Genomic DNA, 16,538 nt, shown 5'->3' with positions numbered 1-16,538 from the left:
ATTTGCTTATTTAAGTCTCGGGATCAGATCCAGGTTTTATGATTGCCTCTGGGTTCCTTCATCCTGTCCTCAGGCTTCATCATTCCGTTTGTAGTCTCCATCATCCTGTCCCCAGACTCCATCATCTTGTCCTCAGGCTTCATCATCCCGTTTCTAGTCCCCATCATCCTGTCTCTAGGTTCCCTCATCCTGTCCCAAGCCTTCCACATACTGTCCCATCTCTATCATCTCTCTAGGCTCGATCATCCTGTCCCCAGGCTTCATCATCCTGCCCCTAAGCTTCATCATACTGTCCCCAGGCTCCATCATTATGTTTCCAGCCTCTATCATCCTACACCACCTTACTCCGTTTACTTATTTCACCCCACTTTGGGTGCTGTGTAAAACATATAACAATAGCAATACTACTACTGCTACTACTATTAATTCTCTTTCTGTGGTAGGGAACGACTCCTAGCTACCTTTATACTGAATCAAGCTGTATGACCCCTTGTGGGTTTAGTACCTCCCGCTATGTATATAAAAAGTAAATCAGTTGACTTACCAGAGCAGTGGCGAGACATTTGTTTCGTTGTTGCTCCCTTGCTGTCACCTCCCTGGCTGGTAATGTTTACTTGTAATATTTACTTCGTGGTTCATCACTAGTAAGCTTGACTTCCTGGTGCATCACTAGTAATTTATTCCATGGTTAATAACTAATAATATTTCTCTTTTATTTCGAACATTTCACTCATTCACTGCTTCGCCCTTTCAATGCTCTGTTATCACCATTGTTAACTTGTGTGAGTATTACATCCAGAATGTTAACACGAGTGCTGGTTTAAATGCTATTCGCTATTCATGTTATCAACATCCATGGCATTACAGAACACCTTAGTGCTGATTTCACTTTAATTAATTTGCCACTTTTTTTTACTGTCGAACATTCCACTGTTCTGGAATCATTCACTGTCGATTTTCACGTCCCTAATACGTGCGAGATTTGATTAGAACTGCAAATTCAAAAACTGTTTTTTTTTTCGTGTAATTTTTTTAAACACAATGGACTTTCAACGACGATATTTATTTCACCTCGTAATGTATTCACTGAAGTGTGGTGTGTTTTGGAGGCTTGTTCTATGTTTATTCATGACCCTTCATTGGAGGGGAGAGGTGATTTGATGCTAATGAGTGGACTCTTGATTCAGAGAACTGAACCCACCCTCCTTTTCATTGGATAGTACATTATTACCTATTCCCCAGGTGTTGCATGATAATTATTTATTCATAAAGTAAGTTGTTTCCTCTGATCCTAGTTATACTTTCATTCCCTCTCTAATACAATAGGCTTTACTGAGTTTGCATTGGACAAATTAATTATTATTATTAAAGGAGAAGTGCTAAACCTGTATGGGTTATACACCTGCAAAAATGGAGGAAATTAGGATAGATCCAAGGAAGGGAAGGACAGGTCTAATTCCTTGGATCAAAAGCCCCTCACCGGTACCCAGGAATCTCCCTTGAGGTAAGTGGACACAGCGTCGATCCTCTTAATAATAATTACTGCACTGGTTAGGCTGGTTAAAGGGGTTTAAAGCCTATCGACCACACGAGGGTCATCAAGGCGGCACGTAATCTGCTCTCCACCAGTTAAAAATACTTCACTCCCTTAAAATGGGTCTAAAGTAACCTCAAGTGTATACACCGAGGCATACACCTTTTGGTGTATATGCTGTTATGTGTTGGTTAACTAATTTCTAGTATCACATAATGTATGCCACTGATTTCTCATTTTTTGTGCAAATAATCGCTAATTTCAATACATTTCAACATTACTCATTCTTGTTGCGGTAGTCACCATTTCCTGAACTTGTCATCCATCACACAATTCTTCAGTCTCACACTTGTCTGGTTTACTCTTTTGTCATTTTCTTTTGCTACTTAAGTTCCAGATCACAATGTTAACACCTCAGCAATATATCACCTCTGAACACTTTGTTCGTGTCACAAATGTCAGACAAATACTCTCCAGCCAGGATGATGGAGGCCTGGGGTGGTGTGTTGTGTGTTTAAGGGCCCTGACAACATAACTTTAGTGTATTGGGTATAATATAAAGCCTATCGAAATAGACAGGGAATCAATATACCATAAAACCAACGTTCATATTTAGTATTTACACAAATAACTCGCACATAGAAGAATGAAACTTTATGACGACGTTTCGGCCCGATTTGGACCATTAACTAGTTACACAGGACTAGTTAATATTTATATTTTAGCATTACCACAATTTTTCACGGTATTGAATCATAGCAAAAACGCGACGGTATCCATAAGGCTGAACTGCAGAACTCTGGTATCTCGAGGGTTACTGAACAGCCTTTCCTCACACCGCACACAACGATCCTATTTCACACAACTTTAGTAACTGCATTGTCTTTCGTGATCCACACATGTATACACCGAGAGATGTATATCTCTCAGAGTTTATATATATTCAGTTTACTTTAATCCTTATTTTAGGGTGAACAGATGACGTTGCAGCCTTAATGACCCTCGTGTACTTAATAGACTTTAAACCCCATTTACCCTCTTGCTGTCAGATCTTTCCTTCCTGTTACGTAATTTTGTTCTTTGGTGGTTAACTTTATGTTAATACGTATAAGATAATTTATTTCAAGCAACCTAACCTAACCAAACCAAACCTAAATTAACTAATATTTATGATAAGAGCTGGCTTAGATCGTTTACTCTATGCAAAAGCGTAGTTTTAATAGTAGTAAATAACAAAAGGCACAATACCGTGACTGGAACAATACACAAATAACCCGCACATAGGACCGAAACGTCGTCGTAAGCTCCTCTCTTCTGTGTGCGGGTTATTTGTGTTTTAATAGTATTACTTCCTTCAGCTCACATCTGAAGACCTGGGTTCCATCCTAGCACGAGTGGAAACGTTGGACATGTTTCATTAAACCTGTGGACTCTTTTTATCTAGTAGTAAATAAGTACCTCAGTGTCAGCAGATTGTTGTGGGTAGCACCCTGGGGAAGAGGATCGAAGGACCCTAATGGAAGTAAGCCAGACCGAGTGACTTTCTTGCGTTGTCCTGAATGTTAATAATCCGAATAACACAAACATGCTGAAACAGAGTTGAGGCCCGTCACTCATGCTGCAACAGAGGTGAGGCCCCTCACTCATGCTGCAACAGAGGTGAGGCCCCTCACTCATGCTGCAACAGAGGTGAGGCCCCTAATGCTGCAACAGAGGTGAGGCCCTCACAACGCTGCTGCAACATAGGTGAGGTCCCTCACTCATGCTGCTCTAACATGCACCACTTGTCACAATTATGAGCATCACTGAATTCTGCCACTTAGGTTATCTGTCTCCTTCCTGTCTTGATGGGACGCAGCTGTTCCCTCCACCCTCCACCACCAGTTCCCCACTCTTGAAACCTATCGTAACACTAGAAACCTGTCATCGATAACGGTGGACACAACATATATATATATTATTTTTTTTATTATCACACTGGCTGATTCCCACCAAGGCAGGGTGGCCCGAAAAAGAAAAACTTTCACCATCATTCACTCCATCACTGTCTTGCCAGAAGGGTGTTTTACACTACAGTTTTTAAACTGCAACATTAACACCCCTCCTTCAGAGTGTAGGCACTGTACTTCCCATCTCCAGGACTCAAGTCCGGCCTGCCGGTTTCCCTGAACCCCTTCATAAATGTTACTTTGCTCACACTCCAACAGCACGTCAAGTATTAAAAACCATTTGTCTCCATTTACTCCTATCAAACACGCTCACACATGCCTGCTGGAAGTCCAAGCCCCTCGCACACGAAACCTCCTTTACCCCCTCCCTCCAACCTTTCCTAGGCCGACCCCTACCCCGCCTTCCTTCCACTACAGACTGATACACTCTTGAAGTTATTCTTTTTCGCTCCATTCTCTCCACATGTCCGAACCACCTCAACAACCCTTCCTCAGCCCTCTGGACAACAGTTTTGGTAATCCCGCACCTCTTCCTAACTTCCAAACTACGAATTCTCTGCATTATATTCACACCACACATTGCTCTCAGACATGACATCTCCACTGCCTCCAGCCTTCTCCTCGCTGCAACATTCATCACCCATGCTTCACACCCATATAAGAGCGTTGGTAAAACTATACTCTCATACATTCCCCTCTTTGCCTCCAAGGACAAAGTTCTTTGTCTCCACAGACTCCTAAGTGCACCACTCACCCTTTTCCCCTCATCAATTCTATGATTCACCTCATCTTTCATAGACCCATCCGCTGACACGTCCACTCCCAAATATCTGAATACATTCACCTCCTCCATACTCTCTCCCTCCAATCTGATATCCAATCTTTCATCACCTAATCTTTTTGTTATCCTCATAACCTTACTCTTTCCTGTATTCACTTTCAATTTTCTTCTTTTGCACACCCTACCAAATTCATCCACCAATCTCTGCAACTTCTCTTCAGAATCTCCCAAGAGCACAGTGTCATCAGCAAAGAACAACTGTGACAACTCCCACTTTGTGTGATTCTTTATCTTTTAACTCCACGCCTCTTGCCAAGACCTTCGCATTTACTTCTCTTACAACCCCATCTATAAATACATTAAACAACCACGGTGACATCACACATCCTTGTCTAAGGCCTACTTTTACTGGGAAATAATTTCCCTCTTTCCTACATACTCTAACTTGAGCCTCACTATCCTCGTAAAAACTCTTCACTGCTTTCAGTAACCTACCTCCTACACCATACACCTACAACATCTGCCACATTGCCCCCCTATCCACCCTGTCATACGCCTTTTCCAAATCCATAAATGCCACAAAGACCTCTTTAGCCTTATCTAAATACTGTTCACTTATATGTTTCACTGTAAACACCTGGTCCACACACCCCCTACCTTTCCTAAAGCCTCCTTGTTCATCTGCTATCCTATTCTCCGTCTTACTCTTAATTCTTTCAATAATAACTCTACCATACACTTTGCCAGGTATACTCAACAGACTTATCCCCCTATAATTTTTGCACTCTCTTTTATCCCCTTTGCCTTTATACAAAGGAACTATGCATGCTCTCTGCCAATCCCTAGGTACCTTACCCTCTTCCATACATTTATTAAATAATTGCACCAACCACTCCAAAACTATATCCCCACCTGCTTTTAACATTTCTATCTTTATCCCATCAGTCCCGGCTGCCTTACCCCCTTTCATTTTACCTACTGCCTCACGAACTTTCCTCACACTCACAACTGGCTCTTCCTCACTCCTACAAGATGTTGTTCCTCCTTGCCCTATACACGAAATCACAGCTTCCCTATCTTCATCAACATTTAACAATTCCTCAAAATATTCCCTCCATCTTCCCAATACCTCTAACTCTCCATTTAATAACTCTCCTCTCCTATTTTTAACTGACAAATCCATTTGTTCTCTAGGCTTTCTTAACTTGTTAATCTCACTCCAAAACTTTTTCTTATTTTCAACAAAATTTGTTGATAACATCTCACTCACTCTCTCATTTGCTCTCTTTTTACATTGCTTCACCACTCTCTTAACCTCTCTCTTTTTCTCCATATACTCTTCCCTCCTTGCATCACTTCTACTTTGTAAAAACTTCTCATATGCTAACTTTTTCTCCCTCTTCACATCATCATTCCACCAGTCGCTCCTCTTCCCTCCCGCACCCACTTTCCTGTAACCACAAACTTCTGCTGAACACTCTAACACTACATTTTTAAACCTACCCCATACCTCTTCGACCCCATTGCCTATGCTCTCATTAGCCCATCTATCCTCCAATAGCTGTTTATATCTTACCCTAACTGCCTCCTCTTTTAGTTTATAAACCTTCACCTCTCTCTTCCCTGATGCTTCTATTCTCCTTGTATCCCATCTACCTTTTACTCTCAATGTAGCTACAACTAGAAAGTGATCTGATATATCTGTGGCCCCTCTATAAACATGTACATCCTGAAGTCTACTCAACAGTCTTTTATCTACCAATACATAATCCAACAAACTACTGTCATTTCGCCCTACATCATATCTTGTATACTTATTTATCCTCTTTTTCTTAAAATATGTATTACCTATAACTAAACCCCTTTCTATACAAAGTTCAATCAAAGGGCTCCCATTATCATTTACACCTGGCACCCCAAACTTACCTACCACACCCTCTCTAAAAGTTTCTCCTACTTTAGCATTCAGGTCCCCTACCACAATTACTCTCTCACTTGGTTCAAAGGCTCCTATAGATTCACTTAACATCTTCCAATATATATATTATAGGTAGCAGGTTGGTAGACAACAACCGCCCAGGGAGGTACTACCGTCCTGCCAAGTAAGTGTAAAACGGAAACCTGTAATTGTTTTACATGATGGCAGGATTGCTGGTGTCTTTTTTCTGTCTCGTAAACATGCAAGATTTCAGGTACGTCTTGCTACTTCTACTTACACTTAGGTCACACTACACATACATGTACAAGCGTATATATACAAACCCCTCTGGGTTTTCTTCTATTTTCTTTCTAGTTCTTGTTTATTTCCTCTTATCTCCATGGGGAATTGGAACAGAATTCTTCCTCCGTAAGCCATGCGTGTTGTAAGAGGCGTCTAAAATGCCGGGAGCAAGGGGCTAGTAACCCCTTCTCCTGTATAAATTACTAAATTTGAAAAGAGAAACTTTTGTTTTTCTTTCTGGGGCCACCCTGCCTTGGTGGGATACGGCCGGTTTGTTGAAAGAATATATATATATATATATATATATATATATATATATATATATATATATATATATATATATATATATATATATATATCCTGTAAAAGTTACACGGCACCTAGGAATAATTCACATTAAAGACTTCGCAGGCAATGAGTGTTGAATGACTTTTGCATTAGAAAATTGAGTTATATTATGTTTTGTAATACTATTTTGACTAAAGTAATAGGAAACGTTGCTTATAATGTGAGCCGTGACAGTTTGTGGCATGTGGGTCGGCGGACTTGTGGTGTGGACCAATAAATGTAGGAACGTGAGGTTGTTGCATGACCAGATCAGCTGTGTTACATGACCACCTCAGCTGTGTTGCATGACCACCTCAGCTGTGTTGCATGACCACCTCAGCTGTGCTGCATGACCACCTCAGCTGTGCTGCATGGCCACCTCAGCTGTGCTGCATGACCACATCAGCTGTGCTGTATGACCACCTCAGCTGTGCTGCATGACCACCTCAGCTGTGCTGCATGACCACCTCAGCTGTGCTGCATGACCACCTCAGCTGTGCTGCATGGCCACCTCAGCTGTGTTACATGACCAGCTCAGCTGTGTTGCATGACCAGCTCAGCTGTGCTGCATGACTAGTCCTGGAAATGGTCCGAACGTAAATGGAGTGGAAGAATTGTCTTAGTGTTGCCTATACTACGTAAATGTTTAATCGTAACCTCTGAAGGTATTTGATAAGTCAAGTGTTTGATATGTAAGATTGTAGAAAGTACAGATAACCAGGTATTTAATTACTAACAGTGAACAGAATATAAATAGCAACCTGGTAATACTCCCACGTTAATATGTACATTTTAAGTTGTGACTTGAGAGTGGTTCAAGACGAGCAGAAACATCATAAGGTTCCTTCCTCTCGTAAGTGCGGATTATTTATTCTAGCCAAGGTATTGTGACTTAATACATATTTTTCGAGATAAAAAGAAAACGTGCTTGAGCTTTATAGTAACTAAGCTTATATTAGGTACCCCCGCAGGTGGATCTGTAAGTTTAGTCCCAGGTGGTGCAATTTTGATATTTTACTGAAATTGTTAAAAACCTGACTTCGTTGGAATCGAATCAATTACTGGAGAATGTCTTTTCTGATCGCCTTCAAACATTCACTATTGGTGTGTTGGTGTGCTTTATTAAAATACAGGTAGGTATAATGCTTGTCAGAAAACAAGACAAGTGTTTCCTGACGCGGGTCTTAGTCATATGATGACCCACAGCTTGAAGTCATCTGACCGAGGCCTTCCGCTGGCTTACTGGTCCACCTCTTTAAAAATCATGGTTATGATTATAACCATTAAGTATATAATACTATTAAAATACAGTTGTTTAATGTTCGCCATAACCGGAGTCCTGGCATGGGTCTTAACCTCGTGATGACCCATCTATTATTATTATTAAAATACAGATTTTTACTCTGACCTATGTAAATCTGCCAGTTTTCTTAAGAAGATTGTTTCCCATGTAAAAACTAAAGAATGCCTCTTCTGATCAGCTTCAAACCTGAAATGCTGGTTGTGTTTTTATTGGAAGTATTTGTATAAATTTTGGGACGTGTGAGTACTAATTTGCTCGTTTTTGCCAATTTTATCAAACTGTATTTTTAAATATCAAAAATAAATATTTTTTCTTAAAGGATTGTAGAGAATTTTAAATAGAATATGAGAAAAGAGAATGGAAAAACAATCTAAATTTGAGTTTTTTATAGCGTTTTTAAGTTTAAACGAGGAAAGATTTTTATATTTTACGGAACATTCTCAGCAACATTTTATTATCTCATAAAATTGCTCGAGAAATCCTCATTCGATCGGCATCATAACTAAGCGCTAAACCCTTAAGGGTCATTAGAAGGTTGGTATATTTAATGGAATGTGTGGATGCCATTTTGCCACTTTTAGTCTCGAAATGGTTGAGTATTATTTTACATTATTGCATTATTATGTTGTTAGGTAAGACACATATGCAACAGTTAGGTATCTTTATTATGAAACGTTTCGCCTACACAGTAGGCTTCTTCAGTCTTGTACTTCTTCAGTTTTGTACTTGACTGAAGAAGCCTACTGTGTAGGCGAAACGTTTCATAATAAAGATACCTAACTGTTGCATATGTGTCTTACCTAACAACCTGTCGGTATTTTATACCATTTTAATGTTCAATCTGTCAGACACTGCAACACAAGGGTAGCTTGGTACAGACCTGCAATCAACTTCGACAACTTCCACTAGTGAGAGCGGCTGGATTTGAGAGGGACCTGACCTCTCAACATCTGAGTTCTTACCTCTCCTAGTGGCCTACGTCTCACCTCTTGGCGCTATAAAAAGCTCCATTCTGTCACTTCATCTCCATATTGTTTCATACTATGGAACAATGCTCTTCTCCAGACTGAGGGACTGACCACCTCAAAACTTTAAGGGTGATGGACTGATTACATCGTCTTCAAGTATCTTCTGCTTCTATCAACTTTTCTGTACTTGACTGAAGAAGCCTACTGTGTAGGCGAAACGTTTCATAATAAAGATACCTAACTGTTGCATATGTGTCTTACCTAACAACCTGTCGGTATTTTATACCATTTTAATGTTCATTGCATTATTATGCTTGATGCTGGTGAGGGGCTTTTGATCCAAGGAACTGGACTTATTTTTCCCTTTGATCGAATCTGAATGTCTCCCATTCCCCAGGCGTTATAAGACCCCTTTGGTCTGATTAAAATAGGACAATTGTGAATGGCATCAGTCTTTAATGGCCGATACACAGTATGATATGGATGGAACATTTTTTGGCTTTAGGCTGTTTAGGTACAAATTTTGTTGGATTCTGTGAAGTAACTGGAAAATGCATCATCTGGTTATCTTTAAACTTGCAGTAATGAACGATTTCAATTAGATTTGGGTTGCGTATGTCTTAATTTACCTTTTTTTTTGGAGAAATTGGGAAATTAAATTCCAAATGATGACTTTGGACTGCCTCTTCTGTTTCCCTTAAAATCTTCAACGCATGGTCAACTTATGCCACACTCTATTCCAATCACTTGCATTGAGACACGGGGAACTGGAGTTATGAATTGCAGTGATACTTGTCTCAGATCGTGCAGCGGCCAAAATACATGTTGTCCATGGCGCTATTGTGGGGCGTGATAGATGCGCCGTACGTAAAGAACCCCACTGCCAGTCGTCTCCCTCTGGATTTAAGCCCTAAGTTTCTGTCGCCAGAAAGCAGTCACCAGTTCAGTATAGGTGAGCAGTGCACATATTGCAGAGCTCCATTACTAATCCTTCGCGTAATACCTAATGTACCTTTCTCTTTTTAGACAGGCTCTGCTACATGACTAAACAGGAAGCGGCATTTCTCCGAGTATTCAGTTCCTGTAATATCATAAATACTCTTAAAGCTGCACGATGAATGAATGTGAGGCAGGACACAACGAAAGCAAAATGCTGACGAGCGGTGGAGATCTGAATAGTGACAAGAGCCCTGCTTTAAGCTCCTTCGAGCGCGTGATGGCTGCTGTAGGGACGGAGGGCCGCTACCAGAAGCTCTTGTTGTATTGCTTCATGCTGCCACTCTCCTTCTACTCTCCATTCGGCGCCTCCTCCCTCCTGCTTATGCTCTCCACGCCCACCCACACCTGTCATGTTCCGGGTCGTGGTGAGGACTTCACGGCTGAGGAGTGGCACAATATGACACTACCTTGGTGAGTATGACACGACCACACACTACCTTGGTGAGTATGACACGACTACGGACTCCCTTGGTGAGTATGACACTACCACACACTGCCTTGGTATGACACGGTCACACACTGCCTTAGTATGACAATACCACACACTGCCTTGGTGAGTATGACACGACCACACACACTACCTTGGTGAGTATGACACTGCCTTGGTGAGTATGACATGACCATACACTGCCTTAGTGAGTATGACACTACCACACACTGCCTTGGTATGACACTACCACACACTGCCTTGGTATGACACGACCACACACTGCCTTGGTGAGTATGACACGACTACACACTGCCTTGGTGAGTATGACACGACCACACACTGCCCTTCACATTTGAAAATATAATCTTGTACATCTCAAAATAGCATAATACAAATTTTAAAACAAGTATGTGTTGGTGTGTAAATAACAGTTGCTCTCACCCTCGTAGTAAGTTAACATACAAGCTAGAAAAATACATGCAAGGACGGAAGACAAAGGTAACTTTACCTCCATTCTTTATTTATCATATATCCCAGAATATGTATGTTTAAGTGGTTGCCAGATTATTGTTCTTTCTCTAAGGTTTTCATTTATAAACTGGGAATACCTTTTCCGATCGGCTCCAAATTTTCACCGCTGGTGAACTTTAACTAGGGAAAGGTTAAGTACGTTTATTCAGGTATACCTAGAGACCCAAGGATAACCCAAAAAAGCCAGAGTGACTTATTTCCATTGGAGTTCGTGTAACTACTGTCATGTTCAGAGAGATTGACTGACTTTAGCTTGTATTGCATTACACAGGGAGTCTGGGGCAGACGGGACGCTACAGCACAGCAAGTGTTTCATGTTCAACACCACCTACAGTGTAAAGGGCAACACCATCATCGACCAAACCACCACCACCAGTAAGTCACACACCGACCATGTATCAATCACCTGAAGAGAAGCTAACGTCCAGTACCAAACTTCCAGGTCAACATCAGCCACTTGGGGTTATCCTTGTTGTCCACACTACAATACTTCTTGCCATTGCTGGAAAAGCTTCAATCAACACTTTTATTATTTTCTGATTGCTTTCATAGATATTTTCTCATTTTGATCAACCATATACCTATATCGAAACCATTTCACCAGCTTTTGCCCGTTCCCTTCTTCTTCCTGGATAGAGTGTCAGTTTGGGTGGGACTATGACCGTACTAACTGGCAGGAGACGGCAGTCACACACTTTAACTGGGTGTGTGAGCGAGCTTCGACAGTCACCACCATTTTCTCCTTGGCTGTGGCTGGCAACGCCGTCGGGACGCTGCTGCTTTCCATCCTGGCTGACAGGTCTCTGCTGCCCTTGTCTAACTTCACTCATATCAAGCTAAGTCGTCTCCTGTGGTTAGACTGTAAACTGCACCAGGGTCATTAAGAATGCATTTCACCGGTACACAAATAAAGATTTTAATCCCTAAAACTCTCAATATACATACACGGTGTGTATACATTTGAGTCCGGTGGCTGTCTCAGTTTCATGAAGTCATTATAACCTCAGCCAAAAATTTCGGGTGTTAAGAACATTACGCTGAGTGGAAAGCTACTAGGGAATATAACGAGCAGATTGAGGCTACATTTTTTTAATGTTATGAGAATTAGAATACCATATTATGTGGCTCTTGTCAAAAAATCAGGAACCACTGGTGTAGTTCTGCATCATACATAGTTGCAGAGGAATCTATAAAAGTCAACTAAATTTTAACTGTTTATAAATTATGGTAGAAAACTTGTATAAATTTCCAGTTTACACAAAACCTTTGCTAATCGTGTAAATGTGCTATTTGCTGTTTTGATAGATAATAAGATATTAAAGAAAACATATCTGCAAATACGACACCATGTATGAGAGAGGTTAAATGATATGTGTATAATATTCTGCAATAATCCAACAGCTAGTGTAGAACTTAGCAAACATGGCATCCTTTACTACCACCTCTTTCATTCCTGCTTCAGAGTGGGTCGTCGGCCAGTGTTCTTCCTGGCAGCCACCATCAACTTCTTCGGCGTCGTCAACATGTACATGCCTACCTGGCAACTCTTCACTGCTGCCCGTTTCCTCACCTGCTTTGCCTTCTTCAGTATCTACCAGATGCCATATATCATTAGTGAGTATTTCCCACAGAAGAGAGCATGTGTCCTGAGGCTAGGCCGAGTACACCGTAGTTAAAAAAAAAAAGTTTATTTTTACAGGTTGGACCAGTAACAACGGAAGGCTTCGGTCATATATGACTAAAAACTCCACTTTGAGAGCCTCGTATGACTAGATCCGCATCAAGAGAAATGCTAATATTTCTTCTAACAAACAAAATATCCTACTTACATAAGGAACTGTAAGCACCACCTAATAGACTACAAGCTACGTTTGTCATATGGTCTCATAATATCAACAGATAAAGCTAAAATCTTATGACAAAGTCATCATACTATTAACTTTCTAATAAAGAGCAAAATCTCAGAAATCTGTGAACATGAACAATTATTATTGTATTATATTTAGTGGGAAGCTCTAAACCCATAGGCGTCATACAGCGGCTGGGAATGGGAGGCAGTCAGGTTCGATCCAAGTAAGGGGAGGACAAATCCAATTCGTAAGATCAAGAGCCCCTCATCAGCACCAAATAGCACCATAGGAGGAAATAAGCAAAGCCATCGTAAAAGACATGTACAGCAGATTTAAAAGAAGGCTAAAACTCTTAATACCTAAAGGATATAACGTTTGCATTATTGGTAAAAATAAAAACAAGCCAAGATTGTTCTATACAAATCTATGATTGACTACCATGTCATAGTCATGTTAGTTTCATAATTGTTCGTTGATATATCTAATGTTCTTATATGATCAGTATGTGACATAGTGTTGGTTGCGACAGTGGTGGAGCTGAGTTCCGAGAAGCTTCGTGGACTGACGGCGGCTCTGTCCTTCGTGTTAGGGACGCTGGGCATGTGTTGCGTCGCGCTTTGCGCCTGGCTCCTCGCTAACTGGCGGACCTTCGGCATCCTTTGCCACACCCCGTCCATTCTCTTCTTGCTCTACTGGAGGTAATGCAATCTGTCTTACACATAAATTGTCTTGCAAGTGAATCCCAAGCATCCATTACCATTTGTATTATTATAAAAGTCATGGGGGCTACTTAGAACCTGGGGAATGGGAGGCAATCAGATGTGATCCAAAGAAAGGAAGGCTAGCTCCAGTTCCTTGGATTATCATCACTTTAAATCTTCTAAATGATTCAGTGATTCTGCAAGACTCGATTTCAGTTTCGAGTCTCCAGAAACACGTCCTTTTCCAAACGTACAGTAGGATCCTTTACGCAGTTTCAAGGTCCTTTTCAGATTGGCAGTAAGTCATTTCATAATATCCCCGGAATGTTGAGACATACTCTATTACATCGGAATACACATATTCATTCTTTGTGGTGATCAGATGGGTGTTCCCTCCGTAAATTAAGCCCTGTACGCGGCACTTTACAAGTTTTATGTGGTATATGATGTGTTTCAGTGTGTGGTTGTCTGAAGCCAGGATACACTCACGGAGTCTTGATTTTCTAGCCTCGTTATTGCGTTAACATTTCCACAATATTTGACCGGGTTAATTTCCTGCTCTTGGGCCTCTTCGCGGGTTGAATTATGGCCTCATGTCTTTTGAGGATGTTCAGCCGTAGCTCTTCTGCCTCTTCAGAGTTCTGAGGACTATCTACCAGGCCTCTTGTCTTGGGTCAGCTTCGGGAGGCGTATTAACTCTCGGATCACGTATCAGTCGATACATCATATTATTATTATATTAGTGTGGAAGCGATAAACCCGTAGGAATCATACACCTCTGGGAATTAGAAGTAATTAGGTATGATTCAGTGAAGGTAAGGCTAGCCCCAGTTTCTTGGATCATGAGGCTTCCCCAGCATCAGGGTACCCTCCACGAATGGCCAGTAGTGTTGTAGACGTGCAGATGGAGAGAAGTGATATACCAACACGATAGAGAAAGAAACACATTCAGTATAATGCGAGCATTTATTAACGTTTTGGCCGCACAGCAGGCTTTATCAGATTACAAACATCGGTGACTTGATAAAAGGCACTGTGTTGTCGAAGTGTTGATAATAATCGCATTATACTGCATCTGTCTCTTACCAGACTTGTGGATGTCTTAGTGTGGCTACGATTAAGAGTTACTAGGGCCTACAGAGACCTTAATCCATTCCGGTCTTGCCAGGTTCCTGCCTGAGTCGCCGAGGTGGCTGCTCGCCATGAACCGTGTGGAGGAATGTGAGGCCATCATGACCCAGGTGGCGTCCACTAATGGCCGGAAGACTCCGCAAGACCTTCGCCGTCTACTGCAGGAGGCCCAGGCTGCTGAGAAGCCCGCCTCCGTCAGGGACCTCCTCAAACATAAAATGCTCAGGAAACACCTCCTCATCGCTACTCTCAATATGTGTGTTATTATTAATATTATTATTATTAGTAGTAGTAGTAATAGTTTTATGGAAAATGAAAAAAACCTGCAAAGGAATCAGCAAGTAATCAGGTTTGATCGAATGGCATGAAGGGTAGTGTCAGTTCCTTAGATCAAGACTACACTAGCGTCTTGGCATTGCTTGAAGGGGCGTTGTGTTATCTATTTATATTTCCGAGGATCATTGCCCTTACTGCTCGGTCTCACCCCAGGATTCTTAAATAGGAAAGGAAATATTACAGGACAATGAACTATTAAGACACAAGAAAATTATAATAAGTGTATTCTGGAGGGTTGGTGTCTACCAACCCAGTGTTCTGGTGATGTCCCCAGGCTCATATTACCTCTTGTCGTGGTTGGTAGTGAATGTAAGTAAAACAGTTCGCGGGTTATGGTATTTTATGAAGACGTTTCGTCCACTAGGGACTTGATCAATTCATGTCATGGTAGTATATTCTACTACTGTAGTACCACGGTAGCCTTTCTTCAGATAAATTAATAATTCGCAATACCATGGATGGAACAATTGATAATTAACCCACACGTTTGAAAATAATATTAGATGACCTTTCGATGGTTCCTCGTGAACTTAATAATGGTCAGGGACGGGAATAATCGTGTTCTAGTTTATATTTCTAATTTGTGGGTTAATTATGAACCTCCAGATAATTAGAAAAGCAGATGAGATGATGAAACAAGTTACAGAATACATAATTCTTTCATGTGATAAATATAATCATTAAATTCATAAATAATTTCAAAAATATTTTGACAGGTTGAGAGATTTGTTATGCCTGTAGATAAGAAAGCATGAAATTTAATCAGTGTATAAACAAGCAGGCAAATATATTCGAAAATAAATGAAAAATCAAGATTTATTATTTGGTTAGGAAGCAGAAAGACACGTGATCAACTCCAGCCTATCCTCACTCCTCAGGTATAAAACTGGAATCTTTGTGATGGAGTGTGACATCTACTGGAGTGTATACATCCCATCCTGTGTGACGGAGTGCGACACTTCATGTATGCAACCCATCTGTAGAAAATTTTTGGTTTTCCTGAATTCAGCATGTGTAAATTTGAATATTACAATAATTGTGCAATAAGATGTGGTGCTGGTTTGACCCTTTCGAGAAATTTCGAATGAGGGGGGGGATGCAGAACAGCATTGGAGTGACGCCGGGGGGGGGGGCTCCATTTATAATTTGTGGGCATTGGTTGTCGTGGAAAATTCGGCTAATAATCCGGCGTCTTCGTGGTCAAATTGGGTTTTTTTCAATCAGAATTTGTAATAGGAATACGTGTTAATGTCCCCTGCTGAAGAATTGGGACATGAAATTTGCGGGACCTCAAGAATTACGTGTGGATGGCGGAAGATAAGGGATGACCATCACTCACAGGAAAGTGCACCATTAGTCTTTTCATTTAGATCTCTAGCTGGCCAGTGTAGGGTCTGGGTGTTAGGCAGGTGGTGGTGTGATCCATCTACAGTAATTAAATGGTAAGTGGTAATACGAATTTCCTTTGTATACCAAG

The 16,538-nt window shown here is 41.0% G+C and overlaps 1 protein-coding gene across 1 annotated transcript in view; it reads left to right on the top strand.

Annotated features, from left to right (window-relative positions):
- LOC128695815 (organic cation transporter 1) overlaps window positions 1–16,538 on the top strand; it is a 28,976-nt gene that overhangs the window by 10,516 nt on the left and 1,922 nt on the right. Inside the window, exons 2-7 of the mRNA XM_053786680.2 lie at window positions 10,110–10,493; window positions 11,315–11,418; window positions 11,680–11,842; window positions 12,506–12,657; window positions 13,423–13,591; window positions 14,763–14,981. Of these exons, the coding sequence (XP_053642655.1) occupies window positions 10,198–10,493; window positions 11,315–11,418; window positions 11,680–11,842; window positions 12,506–12,657; window positions 13,423–13,591; window positions 14,763–14,981 (1,103 nt within the window). The 5' untranslated portion in view covers window positions 10,110–10,197. The remainder of the gene's footprint in view (window positions 1–10,109; window positions 10,494–11,314; window positions 11,419–11,679; window positions 11,843–12,505; window positions 12,658–13,422; window positions 13,592–14,762; window positions 14,982–16,538) is intronic.

This window comes from Cherax quadricarinatus, chromosome 41, assembly GCF_038502225.1.
Source record: "Cherax quadricarinatus isolate ZL_2023a chromosome 41, ASM3850222v1, whole genome shotgun sequence".
Lineage (NCBI taxonomy): Eukaryota > Metazoa > Arthropoda > Malacostraca > Decapoda > Parastacidae > Cherax > Cherax quadricarinatus.
Note: the sequence above shows the minus strand (reverse complement) of the source record. Positions and strands in the feature narration are given on the sequence as shown.